General features: G+C 46.2%; 2 protein-coding genes across 3 annotated transcripts in view; one reads left to right on the top strand and one right to left on the bottom strand.

Annotated features, from left to right (window-relative positions):
* Positions 1-19,904, bottom strand: part of KIF18B (kinesin family member 18B) — a 32,630-nt gene extending 12,726 nt beyond the window's left edge. The window contains exons 1-6 of the mRNA XM_050934916.1: positions 19,834-19,904; positions 16,666-17,110; positions 15,052-15,209; positions 14,047-14,151; positions 7,983-8,093; positions 310-507 (exon numbers count right to left, since the gene is read on the bottom strand). Coding sequence (XP_050790873.1) covers positions 310-507; positions 7,983-8,093; positions 14,047-14,151; positions 15,052-15,209; positions 16,666-16,987 — 894 coding nt within the window. The 5' untranslated portion in view covers positions 16,988-17,110; positions 19,834-19,904. The remainder of the gene's footprint in view (positions 1-309; positions 508-7,982; positions 8,094-14,046; positions 14,152-15,051; positions 15,210-16,665; positions 17,111-19,833) is intronic.
* Positions 1-22,132, top strand: part of ADAM11 (ADAM metallopeptidase domain 11) — a 672,244-nt gene that overhangs the window by 282,827 nt on the left and 367,285 nt on the right. The gene's annotated exons all lie outside the window — the stretch shown is intronic.

Genomic DNA, 22,132 nt, shown 5'->3' with positions numbered 1-22,132 from the left:
TCAGGTATCTCTAAGAATCCTAGAATGCTAATATCCTAATGCTCAGACTCATTTCCATAAACCCAGGCGAGGAAGCACGTGCCTGAAGAGGCAGTTGGTCCAGCCCTGTTTTACCACAGTTAATGTCAGAGACTGTTCCTAATCCCATGAAGTCTTCCTGAGCTAGATGTGCCAATATCCTGCAGCAGAGAGCTCCTTAGGTTTATCAGACAAGGAAATACCTTATGTCAAGTGTCCTTTTAACGCCCCCTGCTCTTCGGTGGTTTTCCGAGAAGGGTGTATCATGGAAGGGTGGATCAGGGACATTACCTTTGCATCAGCCAGGGCATTGATGACATTAATCAGGGCCAGCAGTGAACGGTTGATGTTGGCGCCCTCTCGGAGCCGCTCTCCCTTTGTGTTGGTGGTTGATGCTCGCTCTGAGCCTGCCAGGTCTATCAGGCTCATCTTGGCCACCTGCACATCCTGAGTGATGCCAACGACACGGTCCTGCTGCTTCACATAGATCTGCGAGGACAGGAAGAAAAGATAAAGATAGTGAGGAAAGATAAGGCGAGGCCTCAAGACCTGCTCAGCCCAGTCAGCAGGCAATGTCTTGTCAAAGGGGACAGCAGAGAACTGAATATGAACTCTCCTGGGGTCTGATAAGGTCACCACTCAAAGGATTCACTGCAGGACTAGCCATTATCACAAGCAATGAAAGCAAGAGCATGTGTTTCCTCTCCACTCACTGATCTAAGGTGCCATGTTGCCAAGCTACAGGTCAACTATCTTCCCCCTACTGAGGGTCTAGAGGAGAGAAAATGCTGCCTAGTCTTCCCCACACTCAGTTCCAGGATCTCGCAGGCTATAAGGCCAACTCCGATTGGTCTCAGGTTGTGGGAGAACTTGTAATGGATACAGGATATGACAGGTTAGCATGTGTATGTCTGTATCAGTCTGCAAACTCCATCTGGATTGCAACTTGTACTGCACCTTCGCTTTTGCCTTTTACCCTCCATCATATTGGGACGGGATATCTAGAAGGTATTAGCAGAGACCTTGCCCACTAGCGGTGGGTTAACAAGAGAGCAATCAAAAGTCACTAACCTGGATGGTCTTCCATTCAAATGGAAGTGTCCTAGAACAATAAGCTGTCCTTTGGGTGGTGGGCTTATCAGGGGGACCAGTGCCCCCAGTCTGAACTGCAGATGGGATGTAACCAAGCAATGACACACCGGACAAGGGACGTGAAGTTGACTGAGGGGGTGGGGGCACCTGACAGACAGTAGCGTAGCTAGGGGAGGAGCGGGGCAGCGGCCGCTCCCTCACTGAGCACAAATGGTGCCTTGTCAATTTCTTGGCGCCTTTGTACTCACCGAGGGAAGCGATTTAAAAAAAAAGCTGTCATCTGCTGCGGCACTTTTATTTTACTCACCCGGCAGGGCTCCAGGTCTTCAGCGGCACTCGGGAGGCCGGACCTACACTCGCTCTGCAGGTCTTCGGCGGCAGGTCCTTCAGAGTCTCCGAAGACACCCGGAGCGAGTGAAGGGCCTGCCGCCAAGGACCTGGAGTGCTGCTGGGTGAGTAAAAGCACTGCAGCGGGTGGCGCCCTTTTCTTTTATCGCTCCCCCTGTTCCCTCCACCTGGCTACGCCACTGCTGACAGATGGGACTGGAACTGTATAAAAGGACAAGTCCTGCTCTTACCAATGGCTCTCTGACTGACCAGAACAAGATAACAAGGCTGTGCAGGAGGAGAGGAGGGTCCTGGGACGCTGGAAGGACTGACCAACCCCCAAAGGGCTCTCAGAGTGGTGAGGATCCTGGAAGGAGGGTTTGATGTGCAGATGTTTGTTATATTCTGTAGATTTGTATCTATCTTGTGCTTTGTCTATCAGTGAAGAATGATTGGTTAAGAAATTCCTTTGCTGAGTCTGTGTGTCCCTTGTTTTAACTGTCATGTAGTCTCCAAAGGGTGAAATCACAATCCAGAGAGTCCATAGCTTCGGAGGAACTTTGGGAAACATGCATTTGCTACTGGGGAGGCCAGCAGTAGTTGGATTGCAGAATCGCGTATCTCAGGAAGGGGTGCTAGATAGAGGATCTGCATCCCGAAAGTGTGCCTGGAAGCCCAGACCTCGAGACAGTGACTAGACTCTGTCCAGACCCAAACACCCTAAGAGCATGTGGGATCTAGTAGTTGCATCCAAAAAGCAACCTGGTGAGTGCCCACAAGGGGGAGCTCAGCCAGGGTTGCAAACACACAGCTTCTCCTTTCTAGGCCAGTTTCACCTCTGGCCCTGTGAGTGACTGAGTCATTGCCATTTGTTGGCTCATAAGAAATGAGATTTGTGGGGCTCTGACCCATTAAGGGAGCTGATAGATATTTATATACTAAAACTAGGTTAAAAAAAATTAGATAAGGTCATGGAGGACAGGTCCATCAATGCTTGTTAGCCAAGATGGTCAGGGACACAACTCCATGCTGAGTGTCCTTAAACCTCTGCCTGCTAGGAGCTGGGACTGGACAACAGGGTATGGATCACTTGATAAACTGCCCTGTTCTGATCAATCCCTCTGAAGCATCTGGCACCAGTTGAAAGACAGGATACTGGGCTAGGTGGATCACTGGTCTGACCCAGTATGACTGTTCTAACAAACTACTCTCTCCCTCTCATCCCCACACATACCTCAACTACTCTCCCTCCTCACCTCAGTAGCTCTCTCTCTCTCTGAGCAGTGGCTGTCCCAGTGGGCCAGCAGCCTTACATGTATTAAGGAAGAATATAGTAGTAGGAACATCCTACCCACTACCTGACAAGGATGGTGATCATGACTGTGAAATGCTCAGGGAGACTAGAGAGGCTACAAAGACAAAAAATGCAGTAAAAACAGGGGATTTCAACTATCTTGATATTAACTGGGTATGTCACTTCAGGAAGGGATGCAGAGATAAAACTTCTAGACACATAAAACAACTGCTTCTTGGAGCAGTTTGTTCTGGAACACACAATGGGAGAGATAAATCTTGATTTAGTCCTAAGTGGAGCACAGGATCTGGTCCAAGCGGTGGATATAGCTGAACCGCTCAACAATAGTGGTTTAATTTAATGTAATTCAATGTAACATCCTTATGGGATGAAAATGCCAAAGAAACCCACCACAGGAACTGCACAAAAATAAGGAAGCTAGTTAAATGGAAATTAAAAGGAACAGTCACAACTCGCATGCCTGCAAAGAGGATGGAGACTATTTGAAAGTACAATAATAGAGGTTCATATTAAATGTATATCCCAAATTAAAACCAAAAACAAACCAAAAAACAAACCAAAAAAACCCAGTAAGAGAACCAAAAATATGCCACTATGGCTTAAGAGCAGAGTAAAAGAGGTGGTTAGAGGCAAAAAGGCATCCTTTAAAAATTAGAAGTCAAATCCTAGTGCGGAAAACAGAAAGGAGCATAAACTCTGCCAGGTCAAGTATAATAGGGCAGGCCAAGAAAGAATTTGAAGAGCAACTAGCTAATGACACAGAAAAAAAATTGCTGTTATTCTGTAAGTATATCAGAAGCAGGAAGCCTGCCAAACAGTCAGTAGAGCCACTGAATGATCAAGGTGCTAAGGAAGACCAGGCTGTTGTGGAGAAACTAAAGCAATTTCATTGGTCTTCACTGCAAAGGAAGTGTGGGAGATTCCCTACACCCAAGCCATTCTTTTTAGGTGACAAATCTGAGGAATTGTCCCAGATTGAGGAGTCGATAGAGGTGATTTTGGAACAAATTATGAAATTAAAGAGTAGAAAGTCACCAGGATCAGATGGTAGTCACCCAAGAGTTCTGAAGGAACTTAAATATGAAATTGCAAAACTGCTAACTTTGGTATGTAACCTATCACTTAAATCAGACTCTGTACCAGATGACTGGAGAGTAGCTAATATGATGCTGATTTTTAAAAGAGGCTCCAGCAGCAATCCTGACAATTAAAGGCCACTAAATCTAACTTCAGGATGTGGACAAGAGTGACCAGTGGATAAAGTGTACTTGAACTTTTAGAAAGCCTTTGACAAAGTCCCACACGAAAGGCTCTTAAGCAAACTAAGCAGTCCTGAGATAAGAGGGAAGGTCCTCTCATGGATCAATAATTGGTTAAAAGATAGGAAACAAAGGATAGGAATAAATGGCCAGTTTTCACAATAGAGAGAGGTAAATAGTGGGGGGCTCCCAAGGATCTGTGCTAGGAACTGTGCTGTTCAACATATTCATAAAAGCTTATGCTCCAATACGTCTGTTAGTCTATAAGGTGCCACAGGACTCTTTGTCGCTTTTTACAGATCCAGACTAACACTGCTACCCCTCTGATACTTGATATTAATAAATGATATGGAAAAAGGGGTGAACAGTGATGTGGCAAAATCTGAAGATGATGCACAATTACTCAAGGTAAATCCACAGATGATTGTGAAGAGTTACAAAGATATTTCACTAAACTGTGTGACTGGGTGACAAAATGCCAAATGAAAATTCAGTGTTGATAACAACCAAGTAGTGCACCATTGATGAAAATAATCCCAACTATAGATACAAAATGATGGGTTCTAAATTAACTGTTACCACTCAAGCAACAGATCTTGAAGTCATTGTGGATAGTTCTCTGAAAACATCTGCTCAACGTGCAGGGGCAGTCCAAAAAAGCGAACAGAATGTTAGGAAGCTTGTGAGAGGGATAGATAATACGACAGAAAATATCATAGTGCTGTTATTTAAATCCATAGTATGCCCACGTCTTCAATACTGTGGGCAGTTCTGGTTGCCTCATCTCAAAAAAGATATTAGAATTGGAAAAGGTGCAGAGAAGGGCAACAAAAATGGTTAGGGGGACGGAACAGCTCCCATATTAGGAGAGATTAAAAGACCAGGACTGTTCAGTTTAGAAGATAGATAAATAAATAATGCCTGCATCTGTAATTTTCACTCCATGCATCTGAAGAAGTGGTGTTTTACCCACAAAAGCTTATGCCCAAATAAATCTGTTAGTCTTTAAGGTGCCACCGGACTTCTTGTTTTTTTGGATACAGACTAACATGGCTACCCCCAATAGATAAATAAAGGGGGGCATTACAGAGGTCTATTGTCACAATCCAATGGCCTCCTCTCTCAAGGGGTCCCCTGGGGAAGGCAGATCAGCATTGTATGTTGCTAACGCTGTTGCAAGCATTGCAGGGCATTTTGGAAAGGATCAAAGATGTGAGTAAGTGTGGAATGGAAAATTTCTTTGCAGGTCCGAGAGGCCAGAGGGGGAAGAAGGAAAAGAGCAAAGAATGGGTTAACTTGACACTTTAGCTAGCTCTGTGTAAAAATAAAATTCTGGCCCCGGTCCAAGGTCATGGGTGCAACAAAAAATGTGCAGCTCTCTAGCCGTAAAAAGAGAAAAACAAAGCTGAGCAGGACTGCAAAAATAGCAGCAAAAACAGTGAAAGCAAATGAGATGGCAAAGGCCAACAGGAGGAAAACAAAGTCTTTGGAGCTGGGATATTTTGGGAAGCCAAGGAAGCCACAGCGAGCCGGTTTGGACTGGCACAAAAAGCACCAGAAATAGATGGTCCTGGACAAAAACACCCCCCAAAAAACCCAGGACTTAAACCCCCCCCGAGAGCCAAAGGAAGTCAGAGATCTCAGCGGATCCCGGACAACCTGTGCCCAGAACAGAATTCCCATCCATCCTTCCCGCTCTTCTTACATTACACCCAGCTTGGCCAGCCTCGGTAAAGTGCACATGAGTATGAAAGTGGGTTAGGGCTTGGGGCACTAATGCTTTCTTCCTTCCACCCCTCACTCTCTGCTGTTATTTTATTAATAAAGCTTTAAAACTTAAACACTTAGTGTGTTTCATCATCTCCTCCCCTAAAAATCCTGTGGCCTCAGCCTAATCACCTGACGCCTCAGGGAGATTGGTAACAAAATCTGTACACTATATCATCATAAATTGTGTGGAGAAAGTGAAAAGGAAAGTGTTATTTACCTCCTTCACATAACATGAGCACTAGGGGATCACCTGATAAAATTAACAGGCAATGGGTTTAAAACAAACAAAAGGAAGTACTACTTCACACAATGCACAGTCAACTTGTGAAACTCATTGCTGTGGATGTTGTGAAGGCCAAAAGCATAACTGGGTTCAAAAAAGAATTAGATAAGTTCATGGAGGACAGGTCCATCAATGGTTATTAGCCACGATGGTCAGAGGCGCAACCCCATACTCTGGGTGTCCCTCAGCCTCCAACTGCCAGAAGCTGGGGCCGGACAACAGGGGATGGATGGATGACTAGATAATTTCCCTGTTCCATTCATCTCCTCTGACGTATCTGGCACTGGCCACTATCAGAGACAAGAAACTGGGCTAGATGGACAGTTGGTTTGACCCAGTGTAACCCTTCTTATGTTCTTAAGGAGCAGTACCAACAATCAGCCCGGTCTCCCTGCACAGAGCCACTCTGAGCCAGTTCCTTTCCTCCCACATTATTAGTTGCCAGCCTAAGTGAAAGGCCATCAGTAGGAGGAGGTGTGATGGGGTTGACTAGGCCCAGAGGCTCGCTGGTGGAGGCCTCAGTGTCCTGCCAGGTAAGGAGCAGTGGAGAGGTCCTCCAAGCAGGCTAGAGCGAATCCTATATAAAGGAGCTACAGCGCCAGAGACAGGGCAGTTGCTGCTTGGAGCTGGAGAAGAAAGGACTGCATGCCTGGCTGCCTGGAAGAGCAGCAGGGTCACAGACAGCTCAGTGTGGGCAGGGACCGGGGGAGCAAGAGGCTCCTGGCTGGCTGCTAGGACTGAGCCAAAGCCAGTTTGCTAGCAGGGCCTGGAGAAGCAATGAAGGAGCTCCTGGCTGGCTGTGGGCACTGAGTAGGGATTGAGCCTGAGGAGGGCCGCAGGAAGATAGTATCTCCAGGGAGGAAGCCCTGGGGATACAGCCCCATATCAGGGATAGACTGGTTTAAAGACCGCAGACACACCCAACCAGAGCGGGTGCTCGCAAGAGGTGGGTGCTGACTCTGTTACAGGACGGTTTTCCAGTGTGGCCAGCTGGGAGTCCAGGCCCTAACGACTAGATCTGCCTCCTGGCAAAGTGCCCTAACCTGGACTGGAACTGGCTAGTCCTTGTCCTAGGTGCAGCACAACAGCAGATTCAAGCCTGAAAATGCAGCTAATCCGTCTGAGGAAAAATCATCCCAAACTCCCAGGCTTTGTGTGGACAGAAAACTTGGGAAACAGGAGTGGTGAGAGCTGGGCCGAATGACAGCAAGTTAGAGATAAGCCTGCAGTCAGAGAGATCATAGTCTCTTTGTACAGTCCTGGAGTTACTCATTTTTTCCATTCTGGGCACAACACTATGAAGAGAAATTGGAAGGTTTTCAGAGACGAGTGGCAGGTGATTGTAGGCTGCAGGGACTGATTTCCAAGGAAAGATTGAGAGCCCAGTAGGTAAAGTGTGTCTAAGGGAAGGTGGGGAGAAAAACCTGCAAATAGGCCACCAAAGAAGGGTCTAGTTGTTCATTGCAATACACAGGTGTACAGGGATAAAACAAAACAAGGGAACATTTAGGCCAAGAAAAGCATCTTGTCAGTGAAATCTAGTAAAGAATGGAAGAATCTCCCAAGGCAATGGGGGGAAGGTGGAGTCCCAGAACTTGGGACATTTAAAACGACACTGGACGCACTGCAGGAGAACCCTACCCCGGCAGGACAGAGAGTAACTGGATGACCCAGTATGTCAGCTCTAGTTGCAAGAAGAAACCAATGGTCCAGCCCAGGATCCTGTCTGATAGTAGCTATTGCCAGATCCTTCAGAGGAAGACATGATCCTCCTACTTAACATACTGAACAGAAGTAGTAACTGGAGACCCTGCATTCCAAGACTGCAGGAGCTTTCTTTCTGTTTCTTCATTTGGCTCAACTTAGGCACGGATGCCTGAAGATAAGAATCCTGATAGATGTGGCTGCTGCCACTTGCCTGGAAGACCGCGTGTGAGCGTGAGGAAGTAGCATTCGCATCTGTGGGGTGCTGTGTGCGGTTTCTGTTCCCACTTGCCAGCATCTCTAGGAGCTGCTCTGCTGATTTTGGCTGGAAAGAAACAGAGAGAAGAGTTAGTACCATACAGTGCTTCAAAACGGGAGGTCTTTGCAGCTCTCACCCATATGGGGAAGCTATGCCTTCTCCCTCCCAAAGGTTTGTAAGCACATCAATCAATGCACTAGTAGGTGCATACAAACCTTTGTGGGGAAGGTGAGCATAGGTCTGGGAAAAGATGCCACATTAATCTCCCTTGAGACTGAAGCCATTTATCCAAAGAATGGGTACAGTATGGGCAAAAGCAGGACAAGCTTCCCCACGCTACCCTGCCAAGGTGCCTCAGCTCTCACCTTGAGGGATCATCTCTGTGATGGTGCAGACTCTCCATAGCTCATTCAATCGCTGGCACTCTCATCAGAGTGCCAACGAGCAGGTCAGTTGTGATACAGATTACTGTCCACTGGAACTAGACTCAGACCAATCACATTTCACACACAACTGCCATCAGATGGCAATGGTGGCCAATTACTCTTCAGCTGAGCTAGGGCCAAACACATGTCCTGTGTGAATGGGGCTCCATATCCCATTATGGGTCTCCTGAACGAAGTGTCTTAGCTTGTCGCTGGGGGCCAAGAACTTCTTGGTGCCAACTGGCAGAGGTACAGGTAACACAAGAGTTACAGCAGGAATTCCCAAACTTGGTTCACGGCTTGTCCAGGGTAAGTCCCTGGCGGGCTGCAAGACGCTTTGTTTACCTGAGCATCTGCTGGTACGGCCGCTCGCAGCTCCCAACGGCCACAGTTCGCTGTTCCCGGCCAATGGGAGCTGTGGGAAGCAGTGCAGGCCACGCCACCACTTCCCTCAGCTCCCATTGGCGGGGAACGATGAACCCCAGCCATGGGGAGCTGCGAGCGGCCATACCTGCAGATGCTCAGGTAAACAAAGTGTCTCGCGGCCCACCAAGGGCTTACTCTGAACAGGCCGCGAACCAAGTTTGGGAACCCCTAGGGGTGGTATCTGCATACTAGTTTGCCAAAGGGTGTCATGCAATGTCTCTGCTGAATCCTGCCTTTTTCACAGCCATTGTGAAGTTAATGTACGGCTAATCAGTACAGAGTTATGTAAATACGCTGAACATAATGTTCTTAAAGTGTTTGACTTGGGGCTGGTCACCAGATGGGGAACAAGTTTCTTTCAGGCCAGAGATATTTATCTTTCAGTCTATGTGCACACTGAGTATTGCGTACTTCACAATCAAACGCTAATGAAGGGATTGCAGAGGCTCTAGGGGAGATTAGACAGGAAAACACAAGCATCATGAGTTATCCTATTTCCAAGTACAGGCAATGGATTTCTGGGACTATAACTGTAGGTATAGAGACCCAATGTGCATCTTTCACCTAGGAAGTAAGCTGCCGGTGTGCTTGTTTCGCAAATAGAAGACAACTGCCAAACCTGGCTGAAGGACACTGGAAGGGTTCTTAGGGAGCTTTTGCTCTGTATGACATAACAATGTCATATTTGTTAAGCTTAGGCTCTAGTATGTGCGCTATGATTTTATTTTGTACGTATGCCTTTGTCTCCAATATCTGTGCTTGCTATCATTTGAATTTCTGTTCTTTATTAGTAAGTAAACTTTACCTAAGAACGGCCATTCTGCATTAGACCAACGGACCATCAAAGCCCAGTATCCTGCCTTTTGACGGTGGCCAATGCCAAATGCTTGAGGGAATAAACAGAACAGGGCAATTTCAAGTGATCCATTCCCTGTCCAGTTCCAGCTTCTGTCATTTGGAGGTTTAGGAACACCCGGAGCATGGGGCTGCATCCCTGACCATCTTGGCTAACAGCCAACCTATCCCTCATGATCCCTATCCTAATTCTTTTTTGAACTGTTGTTATATTTCTGGCCTTCACAACATCCACAGGAACAAGTTCCACAGGTTGTGGGTTGTGTGAATTATTTCCTTATGCTTGTTTTAAACCTGCTGCCTTAATTTCACTGGGTGACACCTACTTGTTGGGTTATGTAAAGGGGTAAAGAACACTTCCCTATTCACTTTCGTCATACCATTCATGATTTTATTGACCTCTATTATACTTCCCCTGCCCCCTAGTCATTCATCATCTAAAATTAATGGCCCCAGTCTTTCACCTCTCCTCCTACGGAAGTTGTTTCATACCCTTATAAACATTTTTGTTGCTCTTCTCTGTACCTTTTCCAATTCTAATATATTTTTTTGAGATGTGGCAACCAGACCTGCAAACAGTATTCAAGGTAGAGGTGTACGATGGATTTATAGGTTTCAGAGTAGCAGCTGTGTTAGTCTGTATCCGCATAAAGCACAGGAGTACTTGTGGCACCTTAGAGACTAACAAATTTATATGAGCATAAGCTTTCATGGGCTACAGCCCACTTCATCGGATGCACAGAATGGAACATACAGTGAGGAGATATATATACACATACAGTGAACATGAAAAGGTGGGAGTTGCCCTGCCAACTCTAAGAGGCTAATTAATTAAGATGAGCTATTAACAGCAGGAGAAAAAAAACTTTTGTAGTGATAATCAAGATAGCCCCTTTCAGACAGTTTGACAAGAAGGTGTGAGGATACTTAACATGGGGAAATAGATTCAATGTGTGTAATGGCTCAGCCATTCCCAGTCCCTATTTAAGCCTAAATTGATGGCATCTAGTTCGCATATTAATTCAAGTTCAGCAGTTTCTCGTTGGAGTCTGTTTTTGAAGCTTTTCTACTTCTGTGGATTTATAGGGTGGCATTATATTTTCTGCTTTATCATCTATCCCTTTCCTCATGGTTTCTAATATTGTTTTAGCTTTTTTGACAGCCAATCAACATTTAGCAAGGACTTATCCACAATGATTCTAAGATCTCTTTCTTGAATGGTAACAGCTAATTTAAACCCCATCGTTTTGTATGTATAGTTGGGATTATTTTTTTCCAATGTGCATTACTTTGCACTTAAACATTGAATTTCATTTGCCATTTTGTTGCCCAGTCACCCAGTTTTGCGAGATCCCTTTAACTCCTCACAGTCTGCTTTGGACTTAACTATTGAATAATTTTGTTTTGTCTGCGTACTTTGCCATGTCATTGTTCACTTCCTTTTCCAATCGCTTCTGAATATGTTGAACAGCACTTGTCCCAGTACAGACCCCACTGTTCCCCTCTCTGCAGTGTGAAAACTGACCTACTCTTATTCTTACCCTGTCTCCTATCTTTTAAGCAATTATTGATCCATGAGAGGTGTGATGAAGTGGGACTGTTCTTAATGTTTCCCCTGAATACTGTGTGGGTGCCTCAGTTTCTCTGTCGCCTAGCAACTAATGGCCTGGCCCTTCCCCCCTGCAAGGGGATGCTCAAGGTGTGGGAGAACAAAGAGGTCAGGTGACCTCCTGGCCCAAGAAAGGAACTCAGCAGAGAAGGAGGGGCTGGAGGGGGTTTCAGTTTGAAGCTGGCTGGGGATGGGGAGTGAGGGCAGACGGGGGTGTCTGGCTCACTAGGCCCCAGAATGGACCCGGCTGATGGGTCCAGTTCTCTGTATCTACAAGCTCTGTTTTAGACCGTGTTCCTGTCATCCAATAAACCTCTGTTTTACTGCCTGGCTGAGAGTCGCATCTGACTGTGAAGTGGGGGTGCAGGACCCTTTGGCTTCCCCAGGACCCCGCCTGGGCGGACTTGCTGTGGGAAGCGCACGGAGAGGCAGAGGATGCTGAATGCTCCAAGGAGAGACCCAGGAGATGAAGCCGTGTGAGCTTCTTGCCCTGAAGACAGTCTGCTCCAAGGGAGAGGAGGCTCCCCAAAGTCCTGACTGGCTTGTTGGGGAGCAGTTCCAGAGCATCGCCCGGGAACTCCGTGACAAGAGGACCTTCCCTCTTATCCCAGCACTGCTTAATTTGCCTCAGAGCCTTTGGTGCAGGACCTTGTCAAAGGCTTTCTGAAAGCTCACATACACTTTATCCAGTGGATCACCCTGGTCCGCATGCTTGATGACACTCAAACAATTCAAGTAGATTGGTGAGGTATTGTTTCCCTTTACACAAGCTGCGTTGACTTTTGCCCAAGTGTTCATCTACATATCATTTTGTTCTTTACTATAGTTTCAACCAATTTCCTGGTACTGAAGTCAGCCTGTAGTTACCAGGATCACCATTGGAGACATTTTTAAAAATCAGCGTTACATTAGCTACCTTCCAGTCATCTGGTACAGAGGCTGATTTAAGTGATAAGTTACATATCACTTAGTCATTCTGCAATTTCATATTTAAGTTCCTTCAGAACTCTTAGATGAATATCTGATGCTCTCTGAGTCCTGGTCACTTATCAATTCAATTTGTTCCAAAACCTCTTTCTATTGACACCTCATTTTGGGACAGTTCTTCAGATTAGTCACCTAAAATGAATGGCTTGGGCCTCCCTCACATCCTCTACAGCAAAAACTGATGCAAAGAATTCATTTAGCTTCTCCACAATGGCCTTGTCTTCCTTGAGGGCTTTCTGTAGCAGTTGGATCGTACAGTGGCAGGCTTCCAGTATATTTAATTTTGTTTTAATCTTAGTTTTTGTGCCTTTAGCTCTTCAAATTCGTTCTTTGCCTGCCTAATTATACCTTTACATTCGACTTGCCAGATGTTATGCTCCTATCTTCCTCACTAGGATTCAATTTCCAATTTTTAAACGATGCCTTTTTGCTTGTAAAACCTCCTTTACTTTGATTAGCCATGGTGATTTTTTTTGGTTCTCTTACTGTGGGTTTTTTTTTAAATTATTATTATTTGAGGGTATACATTTAGTTTGAGTCTCTGTTTTTAAACAGTCTCTATGCAGTTTGTAGGCACTTCACCCTTGTAATTATTCCTTCTAATTTCCATATAATTAGCCTCTTAATTTTTGTGTAGTTTCTCTTTTTGAAGTTAAATGTTACTGTGGTTGAGTTCTTTGGCATTCTCCCCATCCCTACCCCACTCCCCCCATGTTAAATGTAATTGCATTATGGTCATTGTTACTGAGCAGTTCAGCTATAGTCACCTTTTGGATCAAATCCTGTGATCTACTTAGGACTAAATCAAGAATTACCTCCCCTTGTGGGTTCCAGAACTAGCTGCTCCAAGAAGCAGTTATTTATGGTGTCTTGAAATGTTCTCTCTAGATCCTGTCCTGAGGAGATATACTCAGTCAATGAGAGAATCGCTGAAATTGTGTTTTCTGCGTTTGTAGCCTCTAATCTACCTGAGCATTTCACAATCACTAGGTGCCTGGTAGAATATTCCTACTGCTATACTTTTTTTGTTCAAGCATGGAATTTCTATCCATAGAGATTCTATGGTACAGGTTGATTTATTTAAAATGTTTACTTTGACTATGTCTTCTGTCAGATATAGCACCACTCCCACACCAGTATGACCTACTCTGTCATTCCTGAATTCTTTGTACCCAGGTATTACCTTGGGCCATTGATCATTCTCATTCCACCAACTTTCCACACTGCCTCTTACATTCATATCCTCATTTAACATCAGGCACTCTAGTTCACCCAGCCGAGTGCTGTGTCACCAGTAAGCTGTGCTATGCAGGTCTTTTGGGAACAGGGATTTGTCCAGGACTTCTCCAGGAAAACACACTGAGGATTTGGGGGCTGATGCGTGCCTATCACTAACTTCTAAAGAGCGAGTGGGGCCTGTGGAGGCCTGAAAGGCCGAGCTTGCATTGCCAGGGGCTGCTGGTGTCGGCGAACTGACCCATGCCAGGAACAAACAAGACTTCTTCACATTGTTGGTGGGCGGTAGCGAGGTATCTCACAACCCTGGCTATCCCCAGGAAGCACTGTAGAGCCACAGTCACCAGCTCTTCAGGAACAGTGGGAAGGGCTCAAGCAATGTAACATCTCCTCTGCTATTTTTCCTTTATTGAAACCCAGTTAGACCTGTACCTGTGCCTAGTCCATGCACTCTGTTCTTGTAGGGAGTCCTTATACATACCTGATGGAAGGAGAGACCTTGCACCACTACCCCTTTCTCTGGGTCCTCCCGGATTGCTAGAGGGCCTTTCGGCTCCAGGAGGTCATGAATCTGCTCATTGTACACCTAGAACAAGGAATCAAGAGTAAACATCCTAAACAGCGACCCTAGGAAGCTGGGTGCAGGAGGCCAGAGGAACGTCTTTGCATGGAGGGAGACAGACAGTATCAGATTACAACAGGAGTGAAGAGAGTGGACTTCAAACAGGTCAGACAAGTTCTTCCTAGGGAGGAAGGGCTGATTCTCTGGAAAGGCTTTACAAAAGTTCCATCAAGGAAAAGTGCTGCAGCACCACAGATACAAGCACCTATTTCCAAGGACAGCTTTAGACCGTTACAAGGACTTTATCCCACGTCACTGCAACTGCCCTTCTAAGGGCCCCTTTCATCCAGGAATCTCATAGTGCTTCACAAATACAAAGCCTCACAAACCGCACACCCCTTAATCATCCTTGTGAGCAGGGAAGTGTTGCCATATTACAGAGGCCCAGAGAAGTGAATCAGCGTATTCAAGTTCACATAAGCAGTTGTAGAGCTGGGGACACAACCCTGTTTACCGGTCACCTGAGAGTCCAGACTGGGGATTTTAGATAGACTCTGCTCCAACAAGGAAGCAGGTGTAGACACAATACACTGTGTTGGACTCAGTAACAGCCTAGGAGAAGGGACTACACAAGTGAAAATTTCCCTCCCTAATAGTTAAGGCAAGCACAGGAGAGTCACTGTCGATTGTTTGTGGAGCAGTGAGAGGATGCCAAAAAGCAAGTGGGAAAAATGGAGACAGAACTTCTTTCCAGCCCCAGGAACACCTGGACTAGTCAGTGGCATCGTGCTATGGAATCTCAGCAGCTTGCTGGCACCATACTGAACCTGAGGGGATAGAGCCATGTAATCCTAACTACCGCACCGAGACTCCTTCTTTAAGGTGGTAGCGGATGGAAAGGGGTAGCGTCAGACACCCGGGTACCTCCTGGTAGGAGATGAGCACCTCGCAGCTTTTCTCCTCCTTCCTCGCCTCAATCCTCTTATAAAGCTCCACCATGGTGAGGTACATGATGCCCGGACTCTTCTCAGAGCCCAGCATGGTGTAGGTTTTTCCTGCACCTGTTGCACCATAGGCGAACACTGGAAAGAGAAAGACAAAACACACTAAAAATTCAAAGGCCAGAAAAACCCACTATAATCTAATCTGTCCTCCTATATATAAGCCAGAGAATTTCACCCAATAATTCCTACAACCCCCTCTGGGGTTGAGCCAGGGTCTATATTTTATAAAAGAAGAATGCTTATCTTGGTTTAGATTTCAAGTTACAGAGAATGAGCCTCACTCCTAGATAAATTATTCCAATGGTTAATTACTCTCATTGTTGGAAATTTGCACCTATTATCTACTCTGTTTTATGTAGCTTCAGCTTCCAGCCACTGGATTTCATTATGCTTTGTGTCTGCTAGATTAAAGAGCCATGTAATATCAGAAATCTGCTCCCCATCCCATTTAGATACGTATAGACATGATCAAGTCATCTCTAACCTTTTCTTTAATAAACTCATGAGACTGAACTTCCTAAATCTTTTACTATAAGGCAGATTTTCCAGACCTTGACTCATTCCTGTAGCTCATCTCCGAGCCCTTTGCAATTTTTCAACATCCTTTTAAAAGTGTTGACCTCCAAACAGGACATTGTATTCTAGTGATTTCAGTCTCTCCCCATTCACAATACTTCATACTTCTACAGCATCAAAAATATTTTGCACAAGAAGGGCATGTCAGAAGAGCGCCAGTCGCAGGTCTGTGCTCACAACGCACCCCAAAGAGAGCCAGGAATAGAACCTAGGAGTTCTGATGCCAAGTCTCAAGCTCTAACCACTAGACAACTCCCTTCTGTTTTCAGTTCCTTATTACTGCACCAGCATGGCTGACTTGCAGAACTGCATTAATGTCTTTATATCAAAGGGGAGCTCCACGTTTGGTGGGTCCCACAGAAGATGGTAGCAAACCGGACAACTGCCTGGGGCCCCACAGCACAGGGGCCCCACGCCGATGCGGCCTCCATGAAGCTAAGGTGCTCAGCTTCTGCTTCAGCCTCTGCATGGTGGGGCTCAGGGCCCTAGGCTTCAGCCCTGCATGGCAGGGCTTAGGCTTTCTGCCGTGGGCCCCAGCGAGTCTAACACTGGCCCTGCTTGGTGGACCCCCTGAAACCTGCTCGCAGCCCCTCAGGGGGCCACGGACCCCTGGTTGAGAACCACTGGTCTACAGGAATACAGGACTGACCAGGCCTGATCCCCTTTGAGCCAGTCCCATCTCAAGCGAAGTTATTAAAGTTTAATTGTGTGGACCAAACAGTGGGAAGGTGGCTCTGTTGGGGGAAATCGAATGAACGAAAGAGACTGGAAGAGCCTTTTCTACATGCAGCAGTTCCCTGCAAATTACAGCGCTGGATGTGATAAAAATTCCCCTCATACACACTGCAGGCAGTCGGCTCAGGCCCTGAGCAATGGTATTTGCATACTTAACCCTGCAATGTGTTCAGTTAACTCTGTATGATGAAGCCAAACAAAATGCCACAGCAGGGCTCCTTACCAGAGCAGTTGTACCCATTCAGCACCCAATCCAGGAGCTCCTTAGTTGTGTGCTGGAATACTTCCTCCTGTGTAGCACTCTCATCAAACACTTGGTCAAACATAAACTTCAGGTCCTTGCCCTTGCGCTTGGGGGCATCATGTCCCCGGAAGCCTGTAAAAACTCCCGATAGACAGGGTTCCTCAGGGTCAAACACCAACATGCTGTCATCAATCACCTGCACCACAGCGTGTTGACTCCCTTCCTGCTCCTGCTGAGTCTGGGGCCGTACCCGCACCACCACTGCCACATTGCCCTCTTCTGTGGGCAGGACTGACACCATGATTGCAGAGCAGCTTCAGTCAGTGCTGCATCCAAAGAGGGAACGAAAGCCACAGTCAGAAGCTGGACACTGAATACCCATCACTGTTCACTGGATTCACACCTTTTCAACAATCCAGAGGGGCTGGCAAGATGAATGAATCCGAATTAGCAACCACTTAGGGAACTAACTCTCTCTTCTCAGGGCAATAGACCTCTTTGTTTAAGAATACTGGACTGCTGTTTGCCGTATGTTCTTGGCTATCAACCTATTTGCCTCTCACACACGGTTTAATGCTCTAAATGCCAGATTTACAGACTGGAGACTAAAGCCTATGTATCTGCAGAAGTACAACATGGGAACCTTGCCTCCCCCTGCCCCCTCATGCCTCCCATCACCACCATCGGTGCTCAACCACCTCCGGGAGAAAAGGACTTCAGTCCTTGGTCTTTCTGCTGTGACTATTGATAAAAAGGCAGTTAGAACTGCCAATTGAAATGATGTTTTGTTTACAGGGTCACCTGTCCAAACACTGGACTGACATCTGCCTATCTGTTTCATATAAGAACAGCCATACTTGGTCAGACCAATGGTCCATCTATCCAGTCTTCCAGCAGTGGCTGGTGCCAGATGCTTCAGAGGAAATGAACAGAACAGGGCAATTATCAAGGTGATCCATCCTGTTGTCCAGTCCCAGCTTCTGGCAGTCAATAGCCATTGACCTATCCTCCATGAACTTATTCCTTTTTTGAATCCAGTTATACTTTTGGCCTTCACAATATCCACAGCAATGAGTTCCACAGGATAACTGTGCATTGTGTTGAAAAAAATGCTCTCTTTTGTTTGTTTTAAACCTGCTGCCTATTAATTTTAATCAGGAAACTTCTGTTGTGTTATGTGAAAGGGTAAATATTACGGCTGTTAAGCAGCTAAAAAGTTAATCATTGTTTAACAGCACAATTAAATCATAAGAGAATACCATTTATTGAAATAATTTGGATTTTTTCTACATTTTCAAATATATGATTTCAATTACCACACAGAACACAAAGTGTACAGTGCTCACTTTATATTATTACAAATATTGCACTGTAAAAACAAAACAATAGTATTTTTCAATTCACCTAAGCACTGTAGTGCAATCTTTTTATTATGAAAGTTGAACTTACAAATTCAGAATTCTGTACAAAAAAATAACTGCATTCAAAAACAAAATAATGTAAAGCTTTAGAGCCTACAAGTCCAATCAGTCTCACTTCTTGTTCAGCCAGTCGCCCAGACAAACAAGTTTGTTTACATTTACAGGAGATAATGCTGCCTGCTTCTTGTTTACAATGTCACCTGAAAATGAGAACAGGTGTTTGCATGGCACTGTTGTAGCTGGCGTTGCAAGATATTTACATGCCAGATGCACTAAAGATTCACATACGCCTTAATGCTTCAATCTACATTCCAGAGGACACGCGTCCATGCTGATGACAGGTTCTGCTCGATAATGAACCAAAGCAGTGTGGACAGACGCATGTTAATTTTCATCATCTGAATCAGATGCCACCAGCAGAAGGTTGATTTCTTTTTTGGTGGTTTGGGTTCTGTAGTTTCCGCATCAGAATGTTGCTCTTTTAAGACTTTGAAAAGCATGCTTCACACCTCAACCCTCTCAGATTTTGGAAGGCACTTCAGATGCTTAAATCTTGGGTTGAGTGCTGTAGCTATCTATAGAAATCTCACATTAGAACCGTCTTTGCATTTTGTCAAATCAGCAGTGAAAGTGTTCTTAAAATGAAAACATGTGCTGGGTCATCATCTGAGACTGCTCTAACATGAAATATGTGGCAGAATTTGGGTAAAAGAGCAGAAGATATACAATTCTCCTTCAAGGAGTTCAGTCAAATTTAATTAACACTTTTTTTTTTTAAACGAGCATCATCAGCATGGAAGCATGTCCTCAGGAATGATGGCCAAAGAATGAAAAGGCATATGAATCTTTAGTGTATCTGGCATGTAAATATCTTGCAATGCCAGCTACAACAGTGACATGTGAATGCCTGTTCTCACTTTCAGGTGACATTTTAATTAAGAAGTGGGCAACATTATCTCCTGTAAACGTAAACAAACTTGTTTCTCTTGGCAACTGGCTGAACAAGAAATAGAACTGAGTGGACTTGTAGGCTCTACAGTTGTAGATTGTTTTGTTTTTGAGTGCAGTTATGTAACAAAAAAACTACATTTGTACATTGCACTTTCATGATAAAGAGAGCAAAGAGTCCTGTGGCACCGTATAGACTAACAGACATTTAGGAGCATGAGCTTTCATGGGTGAATACCCACTTCGTCGGACGCCTCCGGATGCATTCACATACGAAAGCTCATACTCCTAAACGTCTGTTAGTCTATAAGGTGCCACAGGACTCTTTGCTGCTTTTACAGATCCAGACTAACACAGCTACCCCCCTGATACATGATAAAGAGATTGCACTACAGTACTTGTATGAGGTGAATTGAAAAATACCATCTTTTGTTTATCATTTTTATAGAGCAAATATTTGTAATAAAAAAATTAAAAAAAGTGAGCACTGTACACTGTATTTTGTGCTGTAGTTGAAATAGATACATTTGAATATGTAGAAAAACTTCCAAAAATATTTAAAATTTCAATTGGCATTCTATTAACAGAGCAATTAATTTTTTTAATTGTGATTAATTTTTTTTGAGTTAATTGTGAGTTAACAGTGATTAATCAACAGCCCTAGTAAATATTCTCCACACCCTCCCAGAGCCCTCACCCCTCAATTGTGTGAGCATTCATGGCCCGTCATACAATTTCCATACCCAAATATGGCCCTCAGGCCAAAAAGTTTGCCCACCCCTGATCTGGAGGTGAAAGGTCATCTCTCCTCCTCTTGTTCTTATTAGTGTCAGGAGATGGGAGAAGGGGGTCATGGAAAATCCCTTCTGATCCCTGTGAGCTTCTCCACAGACATGTTCCAAATCAGCCCAGCCCTTTATTTGGGGCATGCAGAGCCCGATGGTCAGAGCGCTCCCACCCCCACAGATCCTCCTAACGCCCGCGGGCGGGGTTGGTTATCTCAGACCTGCTCCCCGCGTTCACACGGGAACGAGGCGGGTGAGGTAGAACCTGGGGCAGCGCGCGGGGAGCAGACCGGCCGGGCGCGCCCCGCGGCGGGAGAGGCGCCTACAAAGGGGCTGGAAGTGGGGGCGCCGCCGCCCGGCCCGGATCCCAGCCCCTCCCCCCCGCATCCCAGCCCCTCCACCCGCGGAGGCGCCGAGTGACAGCGGGGCGGGACCCGGGGGCCCGCGGCTCTTACCGTGGAACAGGGCCCGATCTCCCGCGCGACCAGCCACTTCCGCCTGCCGCCTTTCAAATCACCCGGCAACGCCCGGCCGCTCTCCCCATTGGCGGCCAGCTTTCTTCTGATTGGCTCCGCGCCGCCAGGGGGCGGAGCCCGTTCCTGTCACACACCCAATAGGCGTGTCCTCAGGCGGAGGTTGGGGTCGCAGGGCACGCCGGGAGTTGTAGTTCTTTGAGGACTGGCCCCTTGGGGGTGGAGGCGCGGGGTCCCGCTCCAGGGGGGCGCCCCGGGCTGCAGGTCACTGGTCAGGTCCCCTCAGCAGGACGGACGGGTCCCATTGCCAGCTCAGCCACGGCTGCTATGCGGTGATGTTGGGCATGGCCCAACTTGGGGCCTCAGTTTCCCCACCCGCCGCATGGTAGCGCTGAGCCCCTGTGCTTAGCTAGATATTACTAGGTTTTATTTTCTTCAGTGCCAGCGGTCGAAGACCTAATATACACCCAGGCTGGGATTGTCAAACCCTCCTATTTGGATACCTGCTTCCCATTAAAAATCAATGGGAATGTCCCTTCGTAGGCTTTGAAAATCCCAGCTCCACAACATACAACTCTAGGTCATGTGAAAAGGCCAAGGATTTCACATCCCTTAAGAAAGCTGTGGAAATATCCTTTGGGATTGTCAGTTTTATTTTGATAGTTATGGGGTTGAACTGGACTAACCGCCCTTCCATGGGGGGGGCAGCCAGTTTGTGGGGAGCTGGTGAGGCCTTATGGGAAGCTGAAACAGAAACGAAGTTGGGGTGAACATGCAGCAGAATAAAGCAAACACTGTACACTGGGGTCATAAGGTGGTTCTGCTGTGAAGGCTCACCAGGCCCACCAAAACCAAACAACCAAATTCATCCCTGGAGTAAGCAAATGCAACCACAGTGAAGTCAATGGCTCTGCTTCAGAGCCAGGGGGATTAGAAACACATGATATGCTTTACAGGGACCCCTTCTGCTCTGTATAATCCTTCAGCTGGGGTGGTATCTGCAATAATAATGGCCTGGTTCTAACAATATTCTACTTAACATAGCAAAAGTAAATGTCTAAAATCCCAGCCCCTGCTAAAACTTTGTTCCCGTTTATGTTTTACAAATTAAAAACATAAAGCCCCCAGCCACCTTCCTCCACACCCAGAGCCTGAAATACCCAGGAACATGGCCCCTTGTCACTCAGAATAGCTTTAATATACCCAAGATCATCCCACCAGCTCTTTCTAGAACAGGACTCACCAAGGAAATCCAACCTAAAAAAAAACCATCAAAAAGACCCCAGAATTCCTTGGTGAATTTGACCTGCCAATCTGGCCCCACAGCTGTCGAGATTAGGGTGCTCCACTTTCCCCATTGGACAACTCCCAGATGTTATCCCACTCCCTCCCCCTGCCAGGTATCTGCCACAAATATATCAGGGTTTGGGAGTGTGGCATTCCTGATTGTTCATATTTGGTACATTATGCAACTCCTGGGGTATATGGAAATTATACCTGCCAGCAAGTGCAGGGGGCTTCAGTCTTCCCCATTTACCCAGAGACCATAGCTTGCAAATTAGCCCATGACATGTGGCCCACTTCGTCCATTCTCCCACTTCACTTGTGGAGGATGCCAACCAACCTGCCAGGCCTTGAGCTCACGTCTTCCAGAGAGCGCCTGCCACGCCATGCACAAAAAGCAGCATTTCTTAGGGTTCCGTGCTGCTGCCTGGGGGCAATGGGTAGTACAATCGGCACTCTGCAAAATGTTTCCCCCTCAGGGTACCTCAGCTCCTGCTCTGGTGGACTCCTGAGTGGAGCTGGGTGAATAACCAAT

Source organism: Gopherus flavomarginatus, chromosome 25, assembly GCF_025201925.1.
Source record: "Gopherus flavomarginatus isolate rGopFla2 chromosome 25, rGopFla2.mat.asm, whole genome shotgun sequence".
Classification (NCBI taxonomy): Eukaryota; Metazoa; Chordata; order Testudines; family Testudinidae; genus Gopherus; species Gopherus flavomarginatus.
This window is presented reverse-complemented; position numbering and strand designations above follow the sequence as displayed.